At 41.6% G+C, this 11,957-nt stretch overlaps 1 protein-coding gene across 15 annotated transcripts in view; it reads right to left on the bottom strand.

Annotated features, from left to right (window-relative positions):
- Positions 1–1,511: 1,511 nt before the first annotated feature.
- Positions 1,512–11,957, bottom strand: part of CLIP1 (CAP-Gly domain containing linker protein 1) — a 125,057-nt gene continuing 114,611 nt past the window's right edge. For 13 of the 15 annotated variants that reach the window (XM_078435848.2, XM_078435859.2, XM_078435856.2 and 10 more), the window contains 5 exons: positions 7,546–7,663; positions 7,307–7,457; positions 6,687–6,736; positions 3,532–3,656; positions 1,512–3,228 (listed from right to left, as the gene is read on the bottom strand). In XM_078435848.2, the coding sequence (XP_078291974.2) occupies positions 3,003–3,228; positions 3,532–3,656; positions 6,687–6,736; positions 7,307–7,457; positions 7,546–7,663 (670 nt within the window). In that variant the 3' untranslated portion in view covers positions 1,512–3,002. Of the gene's footprint in view, positions 3,229–3,531; positions 3,657–4,441; positions 4,832–6,686; positions 6,737–7,306; positions 7,458–7,545; positions 7,664–11,957 lie in introns of those variants that run through there. The other 2 variants (XM_078435857.2, XR_013551394.2) reach the window with 2 other exon arrangements.

Here is an 11,957-nt window from a genome sequence, read left to right as displayed (position 1 = left end):
GCCCTCCGCTTTGCTCTTTCAGTTTGTAGGCTAAATTTTACCCAAGAAAAGACAACGGCTGCGACAAACTTGTCTGTTTAGCTCTCGCCAGTAGATTCACTGCATTGTATTTCACACAGATAATATCCCATGTGGAATCCAGTTCCGCTCCATTAGTAAAATTCGTATGTTACCTTTTGAGTTGTGAGAATCAAGAGGGTGGAATTTACGTCGTGTTTCATTTTAAAAACTTAGCAGGGTGCCTGGAATTTAATTGCTTAATAACTATTGTTTTAGAATGATTCATTCGTTTTAATACTTCGAGGGTGGAAATTGTCTGGGATGTAAAAGAGTCTTGAAAACATTTGCTCTTCGAGTGGATGGCTCTATTCAATCCTTTACATACACTTTGTTATGAAGAAAGGACTCACCCATGAGTCTGAGTAAACAAAGAGCAGAATTAGGGGATGATGCTGAAAAGCAACCAATCAATCATACATACACACTGGCACTCTCAATTCCATGATTTCATCAAAACCATTTAAATTTTAAAATAACGTGTTTCTACTCAATGCTGTTTCATGCCCTAATTCTCAACCCGGTTTTCATAGTGATTCTCAATCTATATCACAAATTCTTACCACATGTACAGACTTTTTTGCCCAACTGAAAAGGTGTATTATTTTAGCACCGTGAAAATAAATGTTCTCAGCAGGCCTTGTCACATACTCTTATATTAGGGCAAAACTTACGGTGAAGAGGTGAGATGCCCAAGGCTAGTGAAATCCCAAGCATGCATGCATGTAAATGAGCAAGAGCAGGATGATAAACTATCCTTCTCCCAAAGGATCACAATGCTAGGTAATGATCAACATGGGTGTTTAACTTGTATAGGGATCCGATGTTTGGAAACATTGCTATACTGCTGTAGTTGCCCTATAAATATTGCAGACCTTAGTGTTTTCTTCTGTAGTTTTTATTGATATCATTGACATATAACATCGTATTAGTTTCAGGTGTATACAACAGGATTTGAGTGTAAGTATATACTGCGAAACGATTACCACAATAAGTTAAAACAGTTTGAGTCTTTTAATTCCCTATGGTTAGTAGTGAAGTCAAGGACTAGTGTCAAGGTATCATTTAAGGAGGTAAAAGTATTGTTCTTGTTCAACTAATAACTCTGCTTTGGAAATATCGACCTGTTGGGGAGTCTGTGCTCATAAAACAAATGTTTGGTTCAGTAATCATTTTGCTAAATATCACAGCAATCTTCAGGGTTTCTTTCCAAAACATCACGGATTATTAGGTAGTTGGTGCTACGTGGTGCCGTTTATATTTTTGTCAGGTAATACAGTGTGATATAGCAATGGATAACAACCTTAGGTATTTAAGTGGGTCATAGGATGTTTTGAGATGAGGATATATCAATTTCTTAAAAGCTGTTTATCAACAAGACTGCAGTAGAAATTGCTATTTGGATCTATAGTGCTCACTCATTTAAAGAAAAAGAAAACATTATGACAAATAAACCTGGGAAGAATATGTTTACTACCACTGGCAAAAAAGAATAACCATTTATTAAAGTAGATACAGAACACTCGTTTGCTCAAATTTTAATACTGCTTTACATTTTGTTTGTGAAACACTTCCTATTATAATGTTTATAACCAAAAATTTTAATTACAGATTTTTCACTTGTCAGACACACATTTGATAATCTTGAGGGAAAAAATACATCAAAGGCATATATACAATTATAGAAGTTCTTATTATACATGTAGCACGGAAGATACATTACTTTTTACATATTGTAGAAGACATTCAAATGAGATAAATAGATTCAAACTGGTTGATAAACTTCTGATGGTTGAGGTCCTTCATTTTATTTTTTTGTGATAAGAAAATCCAAAATTATCAATGTTGAATTTCTCATCGTACATTCATCTATAAACAGTTTAAAAAAAAAACCTGTAAAGGTTGTAGATCGGTTAATTTAGGTGTTTTAATAGTGGCTTATTATCTGATTAACTGACTGCCGGGGATATCTGCTGAAGAAAGAAAAAGGTTTAGAGAAAATTCTCCCAGGTATTTATATCTGATAAAGAAACAAAATGAAAACGGAAAAAAAAAACTATTTGCAAAGCCACGTGATATCACTTCGGGCCTAGTCCATTATGTCCTGATGTGTTTTCTTTTTCATAAAGGTAAAAATCTGAAAAGAAAGACATTGTATTTTGTCCCAAAATATAGATTTTTAAAAAATATATACATATAATATATAGAAGCTGAAATTATGCAAAAACCAATAAACAAAACACCACAGTAGAGTAAGTAGGTGCAGCATATAGATTATAAAATGTCCCCACAGCAGTTTGGGGGCTTCCCCCTCCTGTTACCTGTTTCATGATTTTATAATCACACCTAAGTATTATCAAGCCTGAAATAAAGGCACTACTGACATCAGGTAGTGCAAAGAGCTCAGATACTTCTTTAAGAATAAAATACTCTCAATGAGTAGATGAAAATGCAAAATGGCACATTTTTCCAACTCATTCCAGTGTCAAAGCTTAACCAAAACATCTAAATATACAAATGCAGCCTGGAAAAATTTTAGTGCAAATATGAAAAGTAACAGCATAATTTAAAGTTACTTAAATAAGGTATTGGAAGGGTAGGAATTGTTCTATGAGGCTTCCCTAGGGACAGTGAATGTAATGGCATCTGGTGCAACGTCTTGTTAGAACTTTTAAAAATCAAGAAGACAAAATTAGAGGTGAAATCTCACCTACTAAGTATTTATTAACTTCTGGTTGGGGGGGGGGGGACTAAAAGGGTGATGTACTGAAGATCAAAATATTCTCTTCGATTTGTTGACGGGGGTCAAAAATAACGTGAGTTCCGCTGAAGGCCGCCGCACAATGCTGGTGTCCAGCTGCCTCCGCGCCGGTGCGGGTGGGGCCGGTGCCGGGAGGAGCCGGTGCGGGGGAGGCGCCGGGCGCGGGGGAGGGGCCGGGGCTTCATCAGAAAGTCTCGTCGTCGTTGCAGTTGGTGGCCCAGTGCCCAAACACCTCGCAGATTTCACAGTACGGGCGTTCCTCGCTCCGACTGCCGTGGTGTGTGGAATGGGGGGGGTCCTCTGACACCTGCGCCTGCGTGGGACAATCCTCTGTGTCGTGGAGGTCAAAGCAGTCGCATATGTCACAGAAGAGGCGGGGTTTCTTCTTGGACTGTTTCTCCTGGTCATCGCTACAAATGTTAACGTGCATAAATCAGAAACTCCTCTCTGTAAGAAGAAACTCAGGAGACAGTATCACTCACGACAAAAAATAAGAACGAATTCCGGCCACGTCTGGGAGCCTTGAGTGTTAAGTTCCACAGTCCACATTCAGAATTTTCACACCAAACCATTTGCGGTGTATCATTCTTTTGCCAGATTCGTGGACAAGTAACCACAAGGCAATGATTTCTCCAATCCACTGGAACCTACTTTTAAAAACCTTTATTTAGATGGAGCTAAGGTTCTGATTAGTATCGCTTAATATGAAATACCTGTCATAATTGTTGAGGTCATCGCCGTTCCCATTCAGGGCTGCCTCTGACATCATCTCCACCTTCATCTTGAGGTCCTGATTCTTCCTCTGAAGGTCCACTATTACTGAATTTAGGAAATCAATCTGATGTGTCCGGGGGGGGGGGGGGGGGGGGGGGGGCGGGGAGAGAAACAGATGTGTAAAATGTCTCAAGCGTGTATGCTGGAGGATGGATATGGCATGAAAGTATACTCTCACGCTATGGCTACAGGGTGTGCTGGACTCACGGGAGGGGGAGATAGTGGCCATTCCTGAACCCACGTTTAAACGCCTTATATATACACGGACATCAGCAAGACTCTACAAAAAGCGGAACCAATGAGTTGTCCCACTGAACTGTAGAACAGAGGCGGAACTTTGATGTTCTGTAGATTGGAAAAAGTTCGTGGAAATTCTCCTCCGACCACCGTTTAACATTTACTCATTGGTCACGGTGGCACAGGAAACAAACGTCATCTTCAGAGCAAAACGAAGGTGTTTTCAAGGGGCTCTGGCTCCCTTCAGCTGAGGAGACACCCTGGCACACAGTGACAGGGCAGAGCCCAGGTAGCACACGTGTGGCCAGCACCTGTACCAAGATTCACTGAGCAGTGGGGTAACAAGGCGACCATCGGGAGGAGACACTCTTGTCCTAACATCTCCTTTCAAATCAAGGGCACTCTAAAAATAAAATGTTTTTTCCCCTCTTCTACTAAAAAGGTCCAATCTCTCTAAATATCTAAGTCCTACTTTACAATATTAAAAATGATGTATTTCATGTTTTAAAGACATATTTGGCCTTGGGGCACCTGGGTGGCTCAGTCGGTTAAGCGTCTGACTTCAGCTCAGGTCATGATCTCACGGTTGGTGAGTTCAAGCCCCGCGTCGGGCTCTGTGCTGACAGCTTGGAGCCTGGAGCCTGTTCCGGATTCTGTCTCCCTTTCTCTCTGTCCCGCCCCTGCTCACACTCTGTCTTTGTCTCTCTCAAAAATAAAAAACACTAAAAAAAAATTTAAAAAAAGTATTTGGCCTTACTCCCCTGCCGGGGCAAGTTACAAAACAAAGCTAGCAATCACTGGCTTTGTGATTCTCTGCAGAATACCCCTTCCAATACTGACGGGAGGCTTACATTTTCTAAGACTTTATCCTGTTAGGAGCTACAATTCAGGAAGAAGAAAAAGCCACAAAATGGATGTAGGTATAGTGGGGAACCACACACACACACACACACACACACACACACACGCTCACAAATTAGGAAACATAAAACAAACCATTTGCTGATTGGAAGAAAAGTGTTGGCAGCGGCAGATGAAACAAATGGAAGCAGAAAGGAGAGGGGAAAAGAAAACACTGTTAATGGAGTCTATGCCTCTTGGACACACAGACTAAGCAGACAACACTATCCAGGGGGAGTCAGTGCATCTGTTGAATCCTTTCATATCTTTCAAAGGAGATAGATAGCAGATGACTAAAGCAAATCACAAACTCACTGAACTTTGCTTTTATTTAAAGATGATGGGGGCACCTGGGTGGTTAAGTGTCCAACTTCGGCTCAGGTCATAACCTCATGGTTCTTGAGTTCGAGCCCCGTGTCGGGCTCTTTACTAACAGCTCAGAGCCTGGAGCTTGCTTCAGATTCTGTGTGTGTGTGTCTCTCTCTCTCTCTGCCCCTCCCCTACTCATGCTCTCTCTCTCAAAAAAAAAAAAAGAATGGTAAAATAAATATGAACATGCTGGCTTTTGTACTTTTGAATTTTGAACAGGATAAATATATCCAACATATAGTGCTAAAATTGAAGGTGGAAGTTAGTTGCTATGTGCAATTATATTTCCAAATACAAAACAGTTTGCCTCCTTATAATCCCATTTTTAAGGCTAAGTCTGTTTCGATAATTTTGGCTTTAGGGAAACAGCTTTCAAGATCTCTGTCTTTTTGGGGCACCTGGGTGGCTCAGTTGGTTAGGCACCTGACTTTGGCTCGGGTCATGATCTTGCGATTCTTGAGTTTGAGCCCCACATCGGGCTCTGTGCTGACAGCTCAGAGCCGGAAGCTTGCTTCTGATTCTGTCTCCCTCTCTCTGCCCCCTGCTCACGCTCTGTGTTCCTCTCTCTCAAAAATTCACAAACATTAAAAAAATTAACAAAAAAGAACTCTGTCTTTTTAAGGTCAAGAGAAGCAAGGAATCTTTTGACCGAGTAATTCTACTTTTACGAATCTATCCTAGAAAAATACTAGTATAGCTGCAAAATGACAGATATTCAAGATAATTCATTATAGCATTGTTCATAATACACCTAAAAAGATTAAAAAAAAAATCCCAAATGTCCTGTCAGCTGACAAGGAACTGATTATAGTACATCCACATAATGCATACTATACAGCAATAAAAAAAGACCAGATTATGTAATATGCCACCATTTGTGTTAAAAAAAAAAAAAGGATAGGACATGTTCTTAAATCTCTGAAAAGATTTGTTGAAGATCCTAATAAGAGTGATTACCTGTTTGGAGGTCTGGGAACTGAGAAGAGAGATGGTGTTTGGAGTGAGACTTTCTACCATATATACTTTTACTATTATTTATTGTTTACACCATATGAATGTATTATGTATACAAAAGGCTAAGTGGTTTTTAACAACAGTGCGTAGGGACCCCTGGGTGGCTCAGTCAGTTAAGCATCTGACTTTGGCTCAGGTCATGACCTCATGGTTGCATGAGTTCAAGCCCCGCGTCAGAATCCATGCTGACAGTGTGGAGCCTGCTTTGGCTCCTCTGTCTTCCTCTCTCTCTCTGTCCCTCCACCACTCGTGCTCTCTCTCAAAAATAAACAAACTTAAAAAAAATTAAAAAACAAAACCAAACACAACAGTGAGTAAGGGGCACCTGGATGGCTCAGTCGGTTGAGTGATTTCGGCTCGGGTCATGGTCTCATAGTTCGTGAGTTTGAGCCCCTCCCCCGTGTTGGGCTCTGGACGGACAGTGTAAAGCCTGCTTGGGATTCTCTCTCTCTCTCTCTCTCTCTCTCTCTCTCTCTCTGCTCCTCCCCAACTTGTGCTTTCTCTCAAAATGAACTTTAAAAAATAAAAACTAAAAAAAATAGCGAGCAAGCCACGCAAAGGAAAGGAATATTACCTGACTCTCCTGGGCTCTTTCATCCTCTTCTGCCTGAGTATCAGTATTACCTTATATCAAAGAAAGGGGGGGGTGGATTTTACAAAAATTGCAATCTTGTTTTCCTGAGTTACTATAACAAACGGGCCAGTGATAGACACGTATTTTCATGTGAAATTCCCAAATGTGCCTCTCTGAGAACAGTTCGTGGGTTCCTGTCCCACATCTGGAGCCCTAAGGGATCTAGCCAGATGCTGGCCCTACCCCCTCAGTGTTCTCCGCCGGGCTGGCCCACTGCTGGTGAGGGCGCCCATCACACCCACCCGGAAGTTAAAGTAGCAAGCAAGTAGCACGTGCTCACGAAGGGGCCACCTCTGTTCCCCTTTACCGCAGCGCATTTCAGAGCCCACGGCTGCGACCGCGAGGGCAGCCGTCACTCACGTCCTCTATTGCTGCCAACATTTCAGAGGTGGGGATGGCGGGCACGTCCCTGAGCGGAGGACCTGTGTCATGACCCTTATCTGCGTCAATGGGAGGAGAGCCAAAGGCAGACGGGCCGAGGCAGGGGGCGGTGCAACAGCTGCCATCCCAGGGCACCTCACTAGGAACGGCTCAGCTGCAGGAGGCGGCCGGCACTTTACCTGAGGAGCTGCCGAGCTGCCTCCTGTTTTCTTTGAGTTGAAGCTCCAGGTTCTTTACCTGGAGTTCAAGCTTCGCCTTGTCGGACTCCAGAGACTGGACGACTGAGTGCAAGGACTTGGCGGAGGCGCTCTCTCCCCTGAGCACCGTGACCTGAAACACAGCAGGTGAGCTGAGGCTCGCACGCACGGGAACAGAAAGAGGCGGCGGGAACAGAAAGAGGCCGCCGACGGTACTCTACCTCATTTCTCAGTTTTTCCAGCTCTGCATCCTTTTCGGTGAGTAAGGCACTAGTAATGCTGATGGATTTCTGCAAGGAAGCTTTTTCTTCATCGGTTTCTTTTATTAACTTGGATTCTCTAAAAGACCAAAGAGTTAAAAATTCCACAAATCAACCGAGAGAATGGTCAGCGTCCAACTGCCCTATGACAAACACGCAATTAACTTGAGTTAACGTAAAGAAAAAAGTATCATGGGGAAGTTTAAAAGGGGGTTAAGGCTATTATGCTTGCAAAATTTTACTTGAAATTTTACTCACTGTGAGGGAGAACAAGTTTACCTATGCATAGACATGCCAGAATCTGCATATCATTGTATCCATTTGAATTTAAAGAAACATGTTAATAACTTTGGAAGAGGTAGAATTTAAAAAAAAAAAAAAAAAAAAAAAAAAAAACAGAACAAGACTGTTGTACCCCCAAAGAATTCTTTTAAAAATCTAACCCCCACCCCAGCTGAATTCTGTTACTTTTTGAATAAATTATTACCAAGCAATAACAACAATTAAAATACACACATGCAAAGCAATTATACACGGATGTCATGCAGAGCAGTTTTATGCTGGAGGTATCAATTGGTTCTCACTAATTTGTTACTTTTAGCAACTTCCAAGAATGTATTTTTGAGATCTCATGGGCCAAAACAGTAGCAAAGATTATTACTGCTATTCATACTGAAGGATTATTACTTTTCATCCACAGAATCGGAAAAGGACATTCAGTTGCTCATAGAAATTACAGGCAATTACATAAAGGCTGGAACAGAAATGTTAAAATGGATTTCCGGGTGTAGAATGAAAGCACAGGGGGAGTCTGGAGGGAGACGGGCAGAGCACTTGCTTCAAGTTCTCAGCCTGACTCCGAATTTGTCTGTCAGCAGAGGGAGGGGGACCAGGTCTTAAGGAGAGAAACATTTATCCTGGAGTCAAGGGGTGGGAAAAAGAAGGGGAAGATGAAGGAAAGACAGGGAAGGAGGGCAAGACACAATAGATATAACCCAGAAGGGCAGGCTACTCTGTGTTTACGTGTGTGTATCTAAATTTTTGCTGCAAAAATTATATGCATTCAGAAAGTGCCACGAAAGACCAGCAAAGACTGAGGAACTGTCACAGACTGCAGGAAGCTGAGGAGGCATGACCACTGAATGCAGTGTGGTTTCCTAGACTGAATCCCAGAAGAGGAACAAGACATTCGTGGAAAAACTGGGGAAATCTGAATAGAGTCTGGAGTCTAGCTAAGCATACTGAACTAACATTACTTTCTCGGTCTGGACCAATGTGCCAGGGAGTGTGCAATGTGTGTGTGTCAGGGGATGTGGGGTGATGGGTATGTGGGAACTCTCTGTACTGCCTCTGCAACTCTTCTGTAAATCTAAAAGTTTTAAATAAAAAAAGTTTTAAAAAATTACATGCAGTGTGAAACAAGAGGGAAAAAAAAAGTCCTTGTTTCACAAAAATTTTTAGGAAAAACATGACTGGAAGAAATTCCCAGCTAGTCCTCAGACCGTCCAACCTACAACACTGCATTAATGTAGATGATCACCTGTGAGTCCAAAACTTCAAGAACAAGAAGTCAAATCCCTCCCGGTTCTAGAAGGAGGGACTGGGTCAACACGAGCATGTCACATGGTTCAGTCTGCTTGAGAACTGACTGGAAGAGTCGGAAACTGAGGCCCAGGTTAGAAATGGCAGAATGTATGTCTGGTTAGTGAGACCCAAGATATCCGGCACACGAATTACAGAATTCTCATGATTTATGGTAAATTGAAATTCTACACAAAGATGAAAATATAAGTGTTGCATTTATCTCATTGTGTGGCTTACACTTATAGTCCAGAATAAGTAGTAAGAAAAGAATCTGAGACTTACAGAAATTTCTTGAATTCAACACCCAAGCATGATATGAACACTGGAGAGGGGGTGGGTATTGGTGCTGTTAAATTACTAAGTGAGGAATACCTCGCTAGGAAATAGGGTCTTGCTTAGGTTAAAACAAAGCAAAGATTTCAATGGGAGGAATATATAGGTATTCTTCCACCTGGAAAGTAAATATCTGACGTTATCCACAGTTATCCACAAAATCCTGGGCTCCTTAAGTTTCAATTAAACTTATTTGGTAGTTTCTTCCATTGTGGAAACTATTTCAAGAGCTTCACTTGGTGAGAAATCCAACTCCAATTTGAAAAATGTAGTTTTACTGTTTTTACTGAAAAACACCAGGATATGGGGGTTGGTGAACAGATTTAAGTTCTTCTATAATCAGAACTCTAGGCAACCAGAATCTCACAGAGTCTTTGTGGCAGGGAGGGATAAAGACACCAGCAGATGATAGAAGGTAAAAGGTACGGGAATCTTTGCTTCTCACGTACACACGACCCCTAATTAGGCCGCCTTCGAAGAAGATGGCAGGCTGAACGTGTCTTGGACAAGCTGTCAAGAGACACATGGTTAGGAAAGGGATCTGCCTTGTGATTTATACATCAAATGACAGGACAAATAGCCTTTGGCAGCTTGTCTTCATGGCCGGTCTTCACTGCTGGCTTCTTGGGCTATTTCCAAGCCCTAATCCCACTGTGCAAACCAAGAGGGACGAAATTAAACCATATATGCCAATGTTACTGACATGTGAGTCACAAACCACACTGACAGGAGCGCCTGTGCCACACTCTGAAGCCATGCTGGCTAGAAGGACTTGGTGCTGCTGAAGGTATCGAGAAGGGAAGATATAAACACGGTGTGAAAGATCGGCTCTAAGGGCCAGATACCTTTCCCTTCCAGGGAACATATTACCCAGATTCTTTCCTTACTACTTATTTAAGAAATAAATTCTAGTAATGAAGCAAATACCTTAAAGTGTAACTGGGCAAGCTTAAAAAATGCAAGATAGCAAGAACCAAACATTAGAAACATGAAAAGAAATGCAGGTAATGTAAGGAGAACTAAATTTTCACTGAATCTCTTTGCTGTATATAGATCTAAAACCGGTGTGTGTGTGTGTGTGTGTGTGTGTGTGTGTGTGTGTGTGTGTGTGTGTGTGTATGCTGCTAGGAATATTTTACAAAACAAAAGCAAGACACAGAGGGACAAAGGCAGCCAAAAAATATATACAACAAGTTGTTTTACTAAAAATATATGAAATTTATTTATTATAACGTGGATAGACTTTCTTTAGTCTTACCATTAAAGACACACAGATAGAGCAAAGGAAGCAGGAGTAGGGAAGGGAAAAGAGAGGGTGAAATGAGCATTGATAAGTAGCGCAAGCTCGAGACAGTCAGACAGTCAGCAACCCACACTGAGCTTAACGAGCTGGAGTAGCACGGGACTGCTTTAGACCCGGTCTCTCAGACGGGGTCGCCAACCAGTTTCCATTCCTGACATTTATCCCGCATTTACACTAACAGAATTAATTCTGACTCCAAGAAGTCCACGTCTAACATTTGAGCTCCAGAGTCCCTGCTTTGACATCAAAAAGCCTAGAGAAGGGAGGGAGGCCAAACGTGTTCCCAAATCTGCTGTAGGCTTTAGTGGACAGGGGAGCACACTTGTCCACTTCGGTCAGTTAGAGCAATTCGAGGTTGGCTCTGCTGGGTCAGGTATCTTGGAGCCTGGTTTGAAAGAGGTCCACCCGACTTGGAAACCAGCTTCCAAAATAACGATTGTACTTTTAAGTTAAGAGAAAAACCTGAACTACAGATTGCTTGCAATTTAATGTTTAGGTACCAAAAAACCATAGCAAATACAGGAAGACCCTACTACTTAACGAGAAGCAGTCTGTGCCTCAGGGTCAGAAGTTCTGCACTTCAATACAATGACCATTTCAATGCCACACTTAGATACTATCTTGACTATGTATGTTCAATGATCACTTCTGAATTAAGCCCTTGACTAAGATCTCCGTTCTTGCGTCAACAACTACATTGCAAACATCTTTATGATTTAAGTACTTTCCAGACTTAAATTAAGAGCGTTATCAAATTCTTTTCAGTACTCCATGCTAAATTTACTTAACTATTACACACATAGATCTACACATTATCCATTATCACACTGGCTTTTAGAGGACACTTAAGGTATCAAGAAGGGAAGATAAACACGGTGTGAAAGAACGGCTCTAAGGGCCTTTCCCTTCCAGGGAACATATTACCCGGATTCTTTCCTTACTACTTACCTTAGAAATAAATTCTAGCATGAAGCAAGTACCTTACAGTGTTACTGGGCAAGCTTTAAAAATGCAACATAACAAGAACCCTACTACTTAATGAGAAGTAGAGGACACTTAAGGGCCCAAATTATTAGCTAAAATAGATCTGCACTCAGATTTCAGAAATAGACACAACTTTCCATGACGATTAATTTGACCAAAAAACAGCGCC

The sequence above is a fragment of the Panthera onca genome, chromosome D3 (genome assembly GCF_046562875.1).
Source record: "Panthera onca isolate mPanOnc1 chromosome D3, mPanOnc1 haplotype 2, whole genome shotgun sequence".
NCBI classification, from domain to species: Eukaryota; Metazoa; Chordata; class Mammalia; order Carnivora; family Felidae; genus Panthera; species Panthera onca.
The sequence above is the reverse complement of the archived record's forward strand: the minus strand, read 5'-3'. Positions and strand labels throughout refer to the sequence as shown.